General features: G+C 39.2%; 1 protein-coding gene across 3 annotated transcripts in view; it reads left to right on the top strand.

Moving 5' to 3' along the window:
* Nucleotides 1-475: 475 nt before the first annotated feature.
* MCU (mitochondrial calcium uniporter) overlaps nt 476-15710 on the top strand; it is a 273983-nt gene continuing 258748 nt past the window's right edge. For 2 of the 3 annotated variants that reach the window (XM_077124981.1, XM_077124982.1), the window contains exon 1: nt 478-639. In XM_077124981.1, the coding sequence (XP_076981096.1) occupies nt 493-639 (147 nt within the window). In that variant the 5' untranslated portion in view covers nt 478-492. Of the gene's footprint in view, nt 640-15710 lie in introns of all 3 variants that reach the window. The other variant, XM_077124983.1, reaches the window with a different exon arrangement.

Below are 15710 nucleotides of genomic sequence, written 5' to 3'. Positions count from 1 at the left end.
TGTAGGGTGAATTTCAGCAATCCAAGTTCTTCGGCAATGAATGATAACTCTGGGCGTGTCTTTTGAGAGTTACAGCTTAACTAGTTAATGGTTATTAATTTGGTGCCTATTCTGCCAACTTGGAATACTCACAAAGTACAAAGCTTTGCAAAATGTCCATTTCCCGAATAACCCTTATCATAGCTCTATCCTTGGTGAAGATTAGCACAATCGAATATGCCATCCCTACTGCTGCTAATCTGAGGGGCTCGGGTGCCAATTACCGGTTCCCTAGAATTTGCCGGTAATTGACTGTCCCACAATAGGTAACTCTGGAAGTGACAGGCAGCCTCAAGTGTGGTGCTCCGGCTGGAGGATTGGGCCTTGTCCGAAACCCCGCCTCATCAACTCAGCCAAAGGCGGCAGTTGGCTGGGCATCAGTGAGTGGCGGCTTTTAGCTCCGCCCCAGCCGTCCGCTGCGCTGCCTGGGTCGGCACCGTTTCCAGTTGAGAGATGGCGGCCGCCGCAGGTAGATCGCTCCTGCTGCTCCTGTCCTCCCGGGGCGGCGGCGGGGGCGCCGGCGGCTGCGGAGCGCTGACTGCCGGCTGCTTCCCGGGGCTGGGCGTCAGCCGCCAGCGGCAGCAACAGCACCACCGGACGGTGAGCGAGCGCGCCCAGCGGCTCCGGGGAGGGCGGGGCGGCGCTGGCGTGTGCGAGCCACCAGCTGGGAGGCCGCTGGGGCAGCGGGCGAGTTACCTCAACTCCCGGCCGCTCCCAGGGTTGCCGGGCACCGACGAACCGCCGTGCCCTTCAGGCGCCTGCGGCGGCGACCAGGAAGGGAGGGAGCGCGGGAGGAAGCCGAGTGGAGGAGGAGGAGGAGGGGCGACGGCGGGGATGTTCCCGCAGGACCGGGGACACCAGGGCGGGGAAAGAAAGGGACTTGAACCTCTCACTGACCCGCCCCAGATGTCGGTCCGTCCCTCCTCTTTTCTTAAGAGCTCTGTCCCAGTGTTCCAGAACTGAGCCCCGGGCAAGTTGTCCCCTTAACCTCCTCCTCCAGGCGGGTTAGGGTGTACTGAGTTGCCGCGGCTGCCTTGGGTATATGTGTCAGGAGTGTGGCAGTGCCATGCTGCTGGCAACTGTCCCCAGCAGGAGAGCCACCCAGGATCCCAGAAGGGGCCGTTCCCCCGTCCTCTCTCGGCCCTCTGGAAACGGGCAAGGAGGAAAACCAAACTTTATCCCCCTCTGTGACTCCCTACGTAAGTGTGCATGGGAGAACCGGCTCCCTTGAGATGGATGCTGCATTGCTTCAGGAGGCAAGTTCCATCCCCTCTGTTCCTTAAAGGTCCTCCGTGGTCCATTTGGAAGGCTAGTTTATAAACTTGTTCATGAACCTGAAGAAGGAAGGGTGAGCAGCCGGCAGAGGAGAAGCCAATGTGACAAGTTGTTCGGAGAGGCACAGATTTGGTGGTTGTATTACCCAGTTATTGCTGGGTTTCTTTGGCTGGTAATGAATTGGCTGGCAATGAAAGGGAGTTTCTGTTTGAACAGTCTTGGTGTGTGTGGGGGGGTGGGGGTGGGGTGGCGGTTCTTTTTTTTTTTTTTCTTCAATTGCAAGAAACAACCTGGCATGGAATTCTTGACCTAACAAGTCAGCATGTTCTCTTCCCTTGGACCTTCTAGACCCATATGTCTTGGTTTCTGGCCAACTCTGAGAGAGAGTGTAGGTTTTATTTCCTAGGGCTAAGTTGTATAGTGTGGTGATAAGAGGATCACTGCAGATAGCTGGACAGGAGAAACTAGTATCTTCAGCCCTCAGTCAGTAAACCCACCTGTGCTGTTCTGTTCGCATAGCTCTTGAGAGAAACTGAGCTGAAGGTTTTCATAGAGCATACCCCAAGACTGATGACAGCATGAAATTAGGTATCTGAAAGTGTTTTGAAAAGAACAAATATTGTGGTAATAATGCAAGGTAGTACTGTAATTATTAGTCATGGTATGGGCCCTACCCTCATTCATGTGAGAGAATTGTAGTTCTTCACATTTGGCATACTGGCATATTGCTTTGCTGAAGCTTTTGGGTGAGAGCCGAGCTTTTCCACAGTTCAATTTAGATTTGCATTTTCATAGCCTCCAGTTATGTGTTTTATTCTCTTAAAAACATAAGGCCACTCTAAAATCTGATAGCATCCCCCTCCCTCACACTGTTTCAAGATCTCCCAGGTTATCTTTTTGTATTTTAATAAGACACCTTCTGACTTTGTACAGTTTGTTTTTTTAATACTGGTTTGTGTATGGTATTCATTTAGCATTTTGGGTTGTGCCCGCTATATGTTCTGTGAATGTGTCAGGCTCTGTCTTCCTTGTGGGGGTACTTCATGAGAGTGGTCTCTGCTATTTTGGGGTAGGTAAAAGTGATGTGCTGAATTTGTAACTGAAAGCACAATTAAAATGAAGTGTTATTTCTGAAGGGCAGAAGTGTTATGGGAATGGTGACTTGACAATGAACATGGAATTTTAACATTTTGGAAAAAGTTGAACCTGATAAATATGTGAACAGGTATTTTCTTTGTCTACAATTGCTCTGAAGCCATCATTGTATACAGCTATCTCCACCTGATACTCTGATTCCTCATAAGACATTAAATTTGAGAGAGATCATAGAGATTTAACTCTTGATATTTTATGCTTGAAATTGACATCCTGAAAGGGAAGAGACTAGGCCAAGACTACACAGCTAATAATATATAGCAGATTTAGGATTCCTCCCCAGTATTCTGACCCCAGTATTCTGTTCTTTTTATTGTGAAGTGTAATTGCTTCTTCACATATTTTTCTTCCTTTATAAAATTAACTTTTAGGAGAGTATTGGCATTTCAAAACCCCGTGAATGGTTATTCTCTTCTAACTTGATGTTAATTTGAGGCACATGTATTAGGCAGATATGGAAACAAACAACTTGCCAGAAAGAATAAATACTCATAAAGATCCCTGAAAAACACTAAGGTTGAATATTGCAAAGGAAACATCCTGTATATGTGCAGCAGATGGCACTCTTCATTGGACAGTATCACAAGTCTAGCTTGTGCTACTTTTGTTCTGCTGTAGTTGATATTGTAAACTAGAGCCAGGGGAGGCATAACCAATTAGAGTCCTGGTCAGTTTTGCTATAGGGCATGTTCGTTTGCTTTTACTCATTATCTCTTTCTAGTGTGTATTTTGGAGATCCAGTAATACTAGTTTGAAAATTGTTGAAAGTGGGACAGTTGTTTTTTTGAGAAGTCAGTATTTCTGCCTGTGATTTTTAAGTCACTTACAAAGAATTACAGATACACGTAATAAGGAGGCATATTTTTCGAAATCCATGTGATCCAAGTTTAGAATGAGTCCAAAGCAATGAAGCAGCTCATTTAATTGATATATGCACTTTTGTATTATAAATGTAACACCTTTTTATTCAGGTTAAAACATTTAACTAAGTAGGAGTAAAGGGGTAGGGGCTTATTCAGTATTTTTAACATCTAGTGTAATTTTTATCAGCTTGTGACAGTAACTAAGGCTGACACAAAATATTTGTTGCATTCCTTTCTGTGTGGTTTAGTGAAGTTGGCCTTTATCTTCAAAGATGATTCTTTGAGGGGGAACTGCTTTTCATTGGTCAGCTAGGTAGTGCATTTGTTAAAATCAAACTGTCTTGTCTCTGATTATGACAGCCTCACTGTTAATGGCATTTCCTTGCTATCAACCATTACACTGTATTACTAAATCTCTTACTTAGGACTTTGTTGTACTGTTAAAATTTGTGACTATCCTTCTCTACCTTACACATAGCAATTCTTTGGCAGTAATATCACTTCAGTTTAACCTGAAAGTTTCAGCAGAAATTACATTGCCTGACATAGAGACAAGTTCTAATTATTTAATTGGATTCCTTGTGTTCTGCTGCATCTTTTTCAAATCCACCCCAGTGCAATACTCCACCATAGTTAGGGCGATCTCTGCACTGTCCCAAACATCATATATATCCATTCTGAATTTTTATGCAGTTTTCTAGCTGAATTTCAGCCTTAATCATCCCTTAATCACTGCTTTAACCTCTAAGGGCCATTTCAGATTAGAGACTATGATCTACAAATCTTTTTTGAAGCCTGCCATACTCACTTTACAGAGGATGAAACAGACCTCATGGAAAGTGAGGGAAGTGACCAGTCAGAATATGTTTGTGGTTGCTGACAAACCCAGGATTAATGTTCATTTAAATGGAGATGGATTTGAGGATTTGAAATCTTACTATTTGTGATTCCTGGCTCTTAATACCTTTTCATTGTTCTAATCTGTCCTAATCTGAATTCTGATAGGATTTATTATTCACAGGACACAGATTGACACTGACTTCTCTTGTTCGCTAAATGTTTTGCTTGTGAGCATCTTATTTTACTGGGGAGATAAAGGCAGAGATTATGTATCTTATTACCTTTGTGTCTCATAGACTCCAGCACAGTACTAGGTATATAGACAAGCACTAATTGGATATGCCCTCTTTTGTCTGCTTGCCAATGAAAAGATGCACTTTTTTCCCTCCCTGGTTCAACTTGTTTAATGGACTGTTGCTTAGGGAGCCACATCTGCTTTAATTTGCTATTGCTACTGCTGTCTTTGGTTGTATATTTTTTATGACAGATTGTTGTAAAGAGTTGGTACCGCTGAATGAACTCTGCAGAGATCTTTCTCTGCGCTATCTTTCTGTCCCAAGCCTGCAGATGTATGATGATACCCAGGTTATTATGTTTTATGCTCAAACCAGATTATATATATCTAGTTATTATATATGTATATAAGCTTTTGAGAGTCCTGGATAAATATGATTAGACCAAATTATTTTTCTTAACTGCAAATTTTTTTTTTTTAACATGTGCAGGTACTGGAAGTCAAACCAGGGTCTCTGGCATGGCAGGAGAGAATTCTACCACTGAGCCACCTTCGCACCACCCTTAACTGCAAATTTTATTGAGATATATTTGCACACCATATAATCCATCCTAAGTATACAGTTAATGTCTCAGAATATCATTGTCTAGTTGAGCAATTGCCAAAATTAATTTTAGAACATTTTCATTACTCCAAAGGGAAAAATAACAAATAGACATGAAAATGTAAGTCCAAAACACCCCTATCCCTTCTCCATCCCTATTGTTGACCCCTGCCATATTGGTATGGTACATTTGTTACTGTTGATGAAAGAATATTAAGATATTACTGTTAACTGTAGTCTGTAGTTTACAATAGGTACCCCCCCATATACCACTCTCTTGTTTAAACTTTTTGTATAAGTGTCATACATTTGTTCTAGTTAATGAAAAAACTTATTTATATTTGTTGTGTTAATCACAGACATCATCCATCACAAGGTTCATTGTTACACATTACCATATTTTATTTTATTTTATTTTTAACCCTTTTTTTTTTTTTTACATGGGCAGGCACTGGGAAACGAACCCTGGTCCTCGGGCATGGCAGGCAAGCACTCTTACCTGCTGAGCCACTGTGGCCCCATTCCCATATTTTAACCTCAAGCTTTCCATCTGATGACATAAATGACTCTAAACAACCCGTTTCAACCATATTCACAGACAGTTCAGCACTATTACTTATAATCCCAATAGTGAACTATCGTCACCTCTATCCATTTCTAAACATTTAAGTACAACCTCGTTAAAAATTCCGTGCGTATAAGGCAACTGCTCCCTATTCTCTGGCCTCATTCTATATTCTAAATTTTATTACTATGACTTTACATATTATAATTAGTTCATATTAGTGAAATCATAGAATAATTGTCCTTTTGTATCTGACTTATTTCACTCAACATTGTGTCCTCAAGTTTCATCCATGTTGTGGTTAGCTTCAGGACTTCATTCCTTCTTACTGCTGAGTAATATTCCATCGTATGTATATCCACATTTTTTTTGTCCGTTCATCAGGTGATGGACACTTAGATAGTTTCCCTCTTTTGGCAGTTGTGATTAATGCTGCTGTAAACATTTATGTGCAAATGACTGTTCGTGTCCCTGCTTTCAGATCTTCTGGTATATACAAAGTAATGGAATTGCCGGGTTGTAGGGCAACTCAATATTTAGTTTTCTGAGAAACCACTCAGCCATCTTTCACAGCAGCTGTATCATTTTACAGTCCCACCAGCAGTGAATGAAGTGTTCCTGTTTCTTCACATCCTCTCCAACACTTGTAGTTTCCTGTTTAAGAGTAGCTGTTCTAAGGGTGTGAGGTGGTATGCCATTGTGGTTTTTTTTTTGTTAATGCAATTTTATTTATATATATAAATATATATTCACATACTGTATAATCATCCAAATTGTACAATCAGTGGTTCACAGCATCATCATATAGCTGTGCATTCGTCATCACAATTTATATTTGAACATTTTTATTATTCCAAAAAAAAGAATAAAAGTAAAAAAGAGCACCCAAAACATTCCATATCCTCCCTATTATTTCTTTTTTTCTTTTTTTTCTTACCCATTTGTTCATACACTGGATAAAGGGAGTATCAGTCACAAGGTTTTTACAATCACATGGTCACAGCTTAAAAGCTTTATGGTTATTCAGTTGTCTTCAAGAATCAAGGCTATTGGATTACAATTCAGCATTTCAGGTATTTTCCCCTAGGTACTCCATTACACCAAAAATTGAAAAGTGTACTATATAATGCATAAGAATAACTTCCAGAATGACCTCTTGACTCTATTTGGAGTCTTTCAGCCACTGAAAGTTTATTTTGTTTCATTTCTCTTCCCCCTTTTGGTTAAGAAGTCTTTCTCAATCCCATGATACTAGGGCTAGGCTCATCCCTGGAAGTCATGTCCCATGTTGCCAGGGAGATTTATCCCCCTGGGAGTCATATCCCATTTAGAGGGGAGAGCAGTGAGTTCACCTGCGGAGTCGGCTTAGAGAGAGAGAGAGAGAGAAAGAGAGACCTTATGTCACCATAAGGACTAGTGTGCAAGTGTTTGTTTATTCGGGTACCGGTTCTCAGTTCCTCTAGGTATTCACCAAACTATGGGGTCGCAGGATCATATGGCAGCCCCACCCCTGTGGAGCCAGCACACTGCCCTCTAGAAGGCTGTACCACACTAATTCCTTACCAACAGTGACTAGGTCCATCTTTCCACATTTTCTCCAGCACTTTTATCTCTCTGTTCATTTTAAAACAGTTTTATTCACACATCATACAATCTTGCGTATGTAAAAAATCAGTGGCTTTCGGTGTATTCACATAGTCATGCTTTCACCGCCACAATCTATATGAAGACATTCCATTTCTTCCACAGAGTATTCCATACCTCTGTCCTATATCCCCCGCTTATTGAAATTTAGCTTTGGTGTATTGCCTTTGTTACATTCAGTGGAAGTATATTAAAATCTTACTGTTAACTTTAGGCCCTAGTTTGCACTTACTGTATTTTACCCCCCATACCATTCCATTTTCAACACCTTGGAATGTTGGTGCTCATTTGTTCTCCTTCATGCAAAAGCATTCTTATCTTCATACATTTAATCATCATCGTTGTCCACCCTAGGAATTGCTAAGTTATGTGGTGCCAGTCCTTATCCTCAGTCTTTCCTTCTGGTATAATACATGTTCTCAGTGCTCTTCCTTCAACCCTACTCGCACTTAGCTTCATTCAGTGTACTATAATATTGTGCTACCATCAGATAGTATTGTGCTGTCTATTTCTGGATCTTTACGATCAGTCCTATTGAACATTCTGTACTCCTTCAGCATCAAATGCCCAATCTTTACCCTCTTTCCATCTCCTGATAACCTATATCCTTAACTTTGACCCTCAAAGTGCACTCATTATTGTAGGTTAATATTTCTTTACAGATACCGTACAGTATTTGTCCTTTTCCCTTCTGGCTAATTTCACTCAGCATAATATTCTCAAGGTTCATGCACATTGTTACATGCTTCATGACTTTGTTCTGTCTTACAGCTGTATAATATTCCATTGTATGTATATACCACTATATATACATTGAGTGTTCAGCCATTGGTCTGTTGATGACATTTGGGCCTTTTCCATCTCTTGGCGATCATGAATAATGCTGCAGTAAACATCTGTGTGCAAATATCTGTTTGAGTCCTTGCCTTCAGCTCCTCCAAATACATACCTAGTAATGGGATTGCTGGATCGTATGGCAATTCTATACTTAGCTTCCTGAGGAACCACCAAACTGCCTTCTAGAGCGGTTACACCATTCTACAGTCCCACCAATAGTGAATAAGTGTGCCTCTTTCTCCACACCCTCTCCAGTGTTTGACATTTTGTTTGTTTAATAGTGACCGTGCTGGTAAGTGTAAGATGCTATCTCATTGTGGTTTTGATTTGCATTTCCTTAAACGCTGGTGAAGATGAATATCTTTTCAAGATCTTTTTAGCCATTTATATTTCCTCATTGGAGAAATGTCTACTCATGTCTTTGGTCCATTTTGTAATTGGGTTGTTAGTCTTTTTTGTTGTTGAGTTGTAGGATTTCTTTATATATTCTGGATAGCAAACCCGTATCAGATATGTGTTTTCTAAATATTTTCTCCCATTGAATAGGCTGCCTTTTCACCTTTTTAAGCTAATGCTTTGAAGCCTAGAGGTATTCAGTTTTGAGGCGGTCCTATTTGTATTTTCTTTCGTTGCTTGTGCTTTGGTTGTAAGGTCTAAGACACTGCTTCATCTCACTAGGTCTTAAAGATGTTTCCCTGTACTTTCTTGTAGGAGTTTTATGGTACTGGTTCTTATATTTAGCTCTTCTTTTGTTTTTAGGAAAGCAGCCATCCTTTCATTCATCTCAAAATCTTACTTATTTTGAAATCTGTAAAATATTTGAATAAATCAACTTGGATTTGTCCAACAATTTCTGACTATTTGAACTTTTCTAAGTTGTAAGGGCCTTGATTTTATACCTTTTAGAACTCTTTTCTCTAAGAGAAATCCTAATAGAAAATGCAACATAAAAAATGGTGTAAGTAAAGTCAAACGCAGTAGATCAGTAGTGAATCATTTTTTATTTTGGTGCTGCCTCATGTTTGAGTTGAAATCAAGGAGAGGTCTTGGGCTTTAGCAATTGCACTTCATTGGTACCATCGTCTGGATAACTGTTGGGATGTTGTTTCTTTTTATATTCTAGTTTTGCACCCTGTAGATTTTCCTTAAAATTACTGCTTGTTTTCCTGTGATTAAGGACAAGATTACCTTTTAAGAAGGGACTTGTGAAGGAGTTGAAATTTTATTCTAAATCAGTGCTTTTAAGACTTTTAAAAACTCAATCACATTTTACATTATGACCCAGTATCCTCACGTGTGTTTGTGTATGTGTGTGACTAAGGAAAAGTTTCATGAAACAACATTCTTACTATGTATGAGGCACTTTGATATTTTCTATTCTATTTGTTAATGAAATGCTGAGTGGGATCCACTTGAACTGATTTTATAATTGTAAATTACAGTTTGAAAAAGTACTTCTAGTCAATGGGTAGTCCACTGAAACATTTCAAGTTCACTGAATCACAGGATCAGGTTTGTGCTTTTAGGCAGGTCACATTGGCAGTGTTGTTGTTCTGGTTTGAAATGATGTATGTACCCTAGAAAAGCCATGTTTTAATCCTAATCCCATTTTGTAAAGGTAGCCGTTTCTTCTAATCCCTTTTCAGCATTGTATGTTTGAAACTGTAATTAGATCACCTCCCTGGAGATGTGATTTAATAAATAATGGTTGTTAAACTGGATTAGATAGAGGCATGTCCCCACCCATTTGGGTGGGTCTTGATTAGTTTCTGAAGTCCTATATAAGAGGAAACATTTTGGAGAATGAGAGATTCATAGAGAGCAGAGCAGAACGACGTAGCCACAAGAAGTGGAGTCTGCCAGCCAGTGACCTTTGGGAATGAAGAAGGAAAATGCCTCCTGGGGAGCTTCATGAAACAGGAAGCCCGGAGAGAAAGCTAGCAGATGACGCTGTGTTCGCCATGTGTCCTTCCAGCTGAGAGAGAAGCCCTGACTGTGTTTGCCATGTGCCTTCTTGCTTGAGAGAGAAACCCTGAACTTTATTGGCCTTCTTGAACTAAGGTATCTTTCCCTGGATGAATGCCTTTGATTGGACATGTCTATAGACTTGTTTTAATTGGGACATTTTCTTGGCCTTAGAACTGTAAACTAGCAACTTATTAAATTCCCCTTGTTAAAAGCCATTCTGTTTCCTGTATTTTGCATTCCGGCAGCTAGCAAACTAGAACAGTTGTGAAGGCAGGATCGAGGAGGGTGGGATCAGAGAGCCAGAGAAACCAGTAGGGAAGTCTCAATACATCAGGCAAGAAATGCCTAAAATAGGACAGTTAATGGGGATGGAAAACAAGGAATAGAAAGGAGGGAGATTTAGAAAGTAGAATTGCTAGAACTTGGTGATTGGATGTGGACCATCACTGAGCTAGTACTAGGTAGAAAGATCTGTCTAACCATATAGCTCAGGCACTGAAACTTTATTTTTTGATCTTTGTGTTCCTTTTTACAATCAATGTTAAGTATTATCTTTGTTGTCTTTTCTCTGCCTTTAATTTTTTAAAACTTTTAAAATTGTATAATATATCATATATACAAAGCAAAGAAACAAAAAAAGCAATAATTTTCAAAGCACACTTCAATAGGTAGTTTTGGAAAGATCCCATAGTTTGTCATGGGCTACCATTCCATCATCTCAGATTTTTCCTTCTAAGCTGCCCCAAAACGCTATAGGCTAGAAGGAATATTAATAAAGTAATTCAGTAGCCATACTCATTTGTTAAATCCCATTTTCTCTGTTATACTACCTTCTTCTTCTTTAATCCTCCCAATCTGTAGGGATCTTTGGGCAATGCTTGTTGTGACCTTTTTGTGTTGAGAAGTGGTGCCCACACTAAAGGATAGGGGGATGTGATTGAAAATCCTGGAGAGGCTGATTGCTCTGAGTTTCAGAATTTATCAGACCTAGGAACCCTTCGGGAATTATATGTTCTGGGAAGGCAAATGAAACCTTTATAGAGTCTCAGTTCAAGCCCTAGGTGTTCTTAAAAACAAGAGGTTTAGCAAACTGTGGCAATTAGCACTATCTAACTGAAGCTTGCATAAAAGCAATCTCCAGAATAGCCTCTTGATTCCATTTGATATCTCTTACCTTATTTTTTTTTGTCCCCCAGTTTTTCCAGACAGATCCTAGCTATTTTCTAGCAGCTCTAGAAGACTAACTAAATTCCATACCTCCCTATGCCACCACCTTTCCCTGCCTCCTACCCTTATTTCTGTTGCACCACAAATCCTTTCATTTATTTTTGTAAACTGCAGCAAATAGCATTATATTTTATGGTATAATTCTGATGAGGTCTCTAAATTGTTTTAGTTTAAGAGTCGAGATTTGAACTAATCTGTGAAAAGTTAGGGAAATCACTGTATTATTCTAAAATTGTATCATAGAATAATTCACATTTAATTCTTCTGGGCAGAATATTCTCTACTTTCTAAAAAAATGTTTCACAGCTAAACAAGGGCAGGAATTTCATTTTCCTAGATTGCCTAGCTGAATTCAATGTTCTTCATGGTTATGCTCAATTATAAAATGAAGAATTACAAGAAACCCTAATTTTATAATATAACAGTTGTACAAGTCATGCTGCAAAATATTATTTACCATGCCCATCTAATCTAATCATGTTCTTCAAGATTTCTTTTTTAAGTAGCTCAACACCTAATTTTGTTAGCCAAATATACTGTCTGGTTTCTTTCTTTTTTGAAATATAAATGGATTTAGTAGTTAAGCCTACTTAGAAGGTGAATATTACATTTGAAGTTGTGCTGCAGGAAAAAAGAAAATAATCTATTTGCTATAGGGCCCCATGCTTTAGACATCACATACACGGTTGGGTGGTTCCAGGGAAATAGCTTGCATGTGTGACACACACTCATTCAGGCAGAGTCTTACCTTATTTTATTACACTTCTTTTTCCCGTTTTGGTCAGGAAAGTATTGTCCTGGGAGTCATACCCCACATTGTCAAGAAGATTTTCACCCATGAATGGGGGGAGGGCAATGATCCTCCTTGCAAGAGTTGAGCCTAGAGAAAATGAGGCCACATCTCAGCAACAAAGAGGCTTCCTGGAAGCAACTCTTAGGCCTTTTTAGTTTTCACTTTTCCCCTACAGAAACAAGTTTCCTAAGGGCAAGCCTCAAAATCCAGGGCCTGGCCTATTTTCTTGGGAGTCCCCAAGTGGTTGAGAGGGTACTCAGGCTTTCCCAGATTGAAGAGTTAAATAGTTATATATATTTCCCCCTTCGGATTATCAAGGGACTCTACCAGTATTTTTAAATTATCAGCTCACCATAGTCTGAGATGTATCCTGGAATTATGTTAAGCTGTATAGAACTACAAGGCCTCGTTCCCATTCTGGACTCCAGGAGTTTGGGTTGTTTAAATGAACTATCCAGAGAGGTTGATTTAGATTACAGAAAATTTAGGTTCTAGACATAATAAACTTCTCTGCCTTTGATCTCAAATAGCAGCTGAAGGTCTAGAGTAGTTACACTATCGTCTTTTACCCTGCATTCTAATTTGCCTAAGATCCAGCCAGATTGGCTTTGTATTAGTTCTAATTGAGGACTGATCTCTTTTTCAGTTACTTTAACTCTTGTTATATATAGCTATGCCACCTTTCAAGTCTGCAGCACTCCATCTCTGAGCCTTAGGTATCAGAGAGCTACTCCAAGTTCCAGGGAAATACCAGCTGATACACATATAGCTCAGTGTCTCAGAATCCGGAAATACATCTACAACTTAAGACCAAATGTGGCTGCTATAAGTGCCTACAATCTAGGCTCCCATTTTCTTATAGGGATTTTCTGAGAGAGACCTTAGCATATTTGTTCTTTTGTTTCTGGTTTATTTTGCACAATACATTGTCCCCAAGATTTATTCAGTTCAGCGTGTGCCCCTTGATGTCCCTCCTTTTTTGTGGCTGCACTGAATTCCATCATATAAATGTATCACCATTAGTCATTATGCTTCTCAATCATTGTACTCTTCGGTTCCCTCCATCTATTGGACATCATGGATAATGTCCAAAATAAGCAAACCATGTCTTACAGTATCTTCATTTGATTGTACATTCAGCAGCATTCTCATTTTGAGACAAATTTCATTGGTCCATAATGTCAAAGAACGGGCAAACACAATTGTTAACCAACCGTTGAATCAAAGTTACCCCTTATCACTTGTCCCCTTCCCTCCCCCATTTAGTTGCCGTTGGTAGTGCTGTAGTACTGTTGATGTTTTCCTGTTAACTTTTGGCCATAGCAAGCATTTTTAATTTTCCCCAAATATCCCTCTACTATTCATTCTTTGTCCACTATCAAACCATTGAAATAGTTCATGCGAGAACTTATTTATAATTCTAAATTTAATCAGTGGGATACATAGCCCTATACATCTCCTTTCAATCATATTTCTGCCTTTAATTTTAAATATGCTGATCTGGTTTAAATATTTTTAAATGATTTCTAAAATGTATGTATCAAATCAGATGTCTACCTTATTCTCATATTCCCACCTCTCCTACTCACCTCATACCATCAGAATCTGGAAGATTTGCATAGCGGTATGGAAAGGTTCTCACAGCATGAAAAGCACCCAGCAAATCTTTGCAGAGTGTATTCTTCATAGTATACTCTTTCATATGTGTTCAGAAACTCTTAATATTATGTTCATTAGTTAGAAGAGTACTTACATATTTTTTTTGCTTGTTCTCTTTAACTTTCTGTTTTTATCCTCTAAGAGTTGATGAAAAGCAACTTTTTATAGTCTTAGTTTGTTTTGATTCTTTTTAGGGGTCTTATTGTATGATGGTCTTATTGTTTAGAAAAAAATAGCAGTTCCTATGCAGGAACATTTCCTTTGTAAAAGTTTAGTAACTTTTCTTTCTACCTTGGAAATGTAGCTATATGAGATTCCAACTGCTTCACCTACCCCAATTTCTTTAAAGAAGTAGAAAAAATATATATGATTGAGAACAAATTATTTTGAGTGATTCTCTGGCATTTTAATTGACTAGGTAACTTACTGGATTGCCTTATTTAGAAAGCAAATTTTCTTTGATCTTCCACATATTATAGTACAAAGGCAAGTATTTTTTTTGATAGCTGTGGCAGTCTTTAAAGACATTAATAATATCTTCTCTACCAGAAGAGATTGTATTTGCAATGTAGGTGGTGAGCCTTGTGAAGGAATCGAAATTTTGGTCTATAGATTAGTGATTTTCAGACTTTTAAAAAATTCGACTCATAGCAAGTTTATTTTTGATCATGACGTAGTACAAGTGTTGCATGTGTTTCCAAGTCACCAAAATACAAGTAATTGAAGAGGATGAGTGCCATGTGGTCTAGTAGAGTTCGGAGTCTGGTTTGTTCCTCCCTCTTCCATTAATTCTCCCTCTTCCATTAATTGCTGTTTGCCTTGGGAACTCACTTAACTTCTTTGGTCTTAATATTTTTGTGAGTTAAATAAGGATGCTTGATTATGTGGTCTCAAAGGGCTTCTTTCATTTTAAGATATGTTCTGTTTTTATATAGCACTTTACGAGTAATGGTTGTGTTATTTTATTGCATGGAATTGTATGAAATCATAAACCCGGGTATGGTATATTTTTTTACTATAACAAGGATCAAGGGCTTTGAAGTGAAGAAAAATAACCTTATAGTTCCTCTTTAGGACAGGTTTCATTTTAATGACTTCAAACATCTGTCTCAATGTACAGTTAACTCTTTATTCTCCTTAACAGTTCATTATGTCTTTAATGCCATAGTTCTCCATTGTCTTTTTTTCTCCTGTCCAGACTGTTGAGGGAGAAAGGAAATAGTGAAAGTGGTAGGGAATTTAGAGCTGAGGAGGTGGGGTAAGAAAAAAACAGGTAGGGTTGGAGTGTTGAGATAAAATGGAATTGTTCTAGTGATTTGTTAATTCTGAGTTGTGGCCTGCCAGCCTGAAACAGAAAGTGTTTCTGTTTTCCTTTGTAGTCACACTGCAGGAATCTTGAGTGTGAAAACCTTACCAAGTAGTTAATTGCCCACAGCAGTTTGTTCTCCCAACTCTGACCTGAAACTTAGTACTGTGTCAAGAACATACGCATTCAGTGTTGGACGAATATGAATCAGTGTGTTAAAAAATCCTAGAGACTGGGGGCGGTGCAAGGGTAGTTCAGTGGTAGAATTCTCGCCTCCTATGAGGGAGACCTGGGTTCGATTCTGGGCCCATTCACTTACCCCAAAAAGCAAACAAATAAAAACTCAACATATGCTGCTGCAATAATGGGATATTCACAAGGAAAAAGAATGAAATGTGACCCCGGGCATACAGTATACAAAAAAAAAAAAAAGTCCTAGAGACTATCCTCAGCGCTGTGAACAACACAGATGTAGATGATCTTGTCCTCTTTGGGTACAGATAGCAGTGACAGCAATTGTAGAAATGTCAAGAAGGGATTACTTCTCTTTTATTCAGGCGGCAGCTAATAACCTTAAAGGAGTTCACAGATTGTGCTGAAGCAAGCAGGAGTCTATAAAATGCTAAGAAAAAATAGTAATGGAAAAAGATTGTAGTCCTGTTATGTTTAAGTACTTAAAGAAATTGACAGTGACATCTAC

This window comes from Tamandua tetradactyla, chromosome 13 (assembly GCF_023851605.1).
Source record: "Tamandua tetradactyla isolate mTamTet1 chromosome 13, mTamTet1.pri, whole genome shotgun sequence".
In the NCBI taxonomy this organism is placed as follows: domain Eukaryota; kingdom Metazoa; phylum Chordata; class Mammalia; order Pilosa; family Myrmecophagidae; genus Tamandua; species Tamandua tetradactyla.
The sequence above is the reverse complement of the archived record's forward strand: the minus strand, read 5'-3'. Positions and strand labels throughout refer to the sequence as shown.